We start from the raw sequence: 1296 nt of genomic DNA, 5'->3' as shown, positions 1-1296 counted from the left end.
TACAAATTTACCAGTCCCTGGCCTTGGAGGACAGGTTTCTAGGAAGGTGGAAGAGTTCTGGGCTGAGAATCAGAAGTTCTAGGTTGAAGGTAGAGTTTGGTCATAGATTATACATCTTTTCATCTCTTTCACTCTCCTGTTTCTCACCCATAAAGTGAGGCACTAGGTGAGCTTGTCTGACTTACTCATTGCTCTGCTCTCACACATGGAACTGTGTCTGGCTCATAAAGCTCTCCATAAATATTGAATGTATGAATAAACCTCCAAGAGGCATGGAATCAAGGTGGTTAAAAGTGTGACCTCTACAATCAGAAAGTCTTGCACTATCAGTCACTAGATAGGTGATCTTGAGTGAGATACTGGACCTCACCAAGTCCCAGTTTCTCCTGTGGGAAATGGGGAACAAGGATACTAATATCACAACTATAATATTAATAATAACTACTCTGATGATTATATAAAAACAAAGTTAGCGTAATGTAAATGCCAACATTTATTATCATTATTCTCAGCTGTGGGGTGGAGAAGAGCATGAACTTGAGCTCTGGGTGGAAACCTTGGGTGATTGATTCCCTTAGGCAAGAATAATCCCTGCCCTATAACGAAGAACACTTCCTCCCTGTAGCCTAAAGACCTGTGCTTGTAGCCCCTGGCTTTTTTTCTTCCTCTGCAAGGGACTTGTGTGTCAGGATGGACAAACACTTCTTGTTGGTCTTCTCCCTCTTCTGCTTCATTGAGGGTGAGTCACATACCTGAGGAGTGGGCTCCAGAGAGAAGGTCTAGGGAGCCCCTGGGAACTCCACTATGCAGTAGGTATCCACGTCGGGGTGAACCCTGACTATATTTATAAGGGAGGGGACACTAGCCTGGTCAACTTTTCTGACGGTTTCAACATTCTGCCAGTCCCCATCAGAGGCTCAAGCCTCTGTGGCTGCCCCTTCACACTGCTTCCCCACCCTGTCCCTACCATTCCCCATAATCTAAAATCCTAACAAGACTTTCTTTAGGACACCGTTTCCGCTTATAAATCTGTATGCCATTTCCCGAGGGAGCTGGTCATTCTATATATAATGCATCATTTTGTAGTTGATTTTAGGTGCTACACAATGGCTTCCGATACCCATATCACAGACTTTATGTTGAAACACGTGATTGATTCTAGGAGAGGAAATAATGGATGCTCTGGAATCAGACAGATAAAAAATATGGTTCAGTCACCGTCTTAAACTCTGTGTACTTTTCGTTGCTCACCTGAGAAATGAGGAAATACCTACGTACAAGGCTTTTTTTTTTTTT

The 1296-nt window shown here is 43.3% G+C and overlaps 1 protein-coding gene across 1 annotated transcript in view; it reads left to right on the top strand.

The window, feature by feature from the left end:
* The first annotated feature begins 690 nt into the window (after positions 1–690).
* PATE3 (prostate and testis expressed 3) overlaps positions 691–1296 on the top strand; it is a 9238-nt gene continuing 8632 nt past the window's right edge. Inside the window, exon 1 of the mRNA XM_019658873.1 lies at positions 691–739. Within this exon, the coding sequence (XP_019514418.1) occupies positions 691–739 (49 nt within the window). The remainder of the gene's footprint in view (positions 740–1296) is intronic.

Source organism: Hipposideros armiger, unplaced genomic scaffold (genome assembly GCF_001890085.2).
Source record: "Hipposideros armiger isolate ML-2016 unplaced genomic scaffold, ASM189008v1 scaffold_291, whole genome shotgun sequence".
Taxonomy (NCBI): Eukaryota; Metazoa; Chordata; class Mammalia; order Chiroptera; family Hipposideridae; genus Hipposideros; species Hipposideros armiger.
The sequence above is the reverse complement of the archived record's forward strand: the minus strand, read 5'-3'. Positions and strand labels throughout refer to the sequence as shown.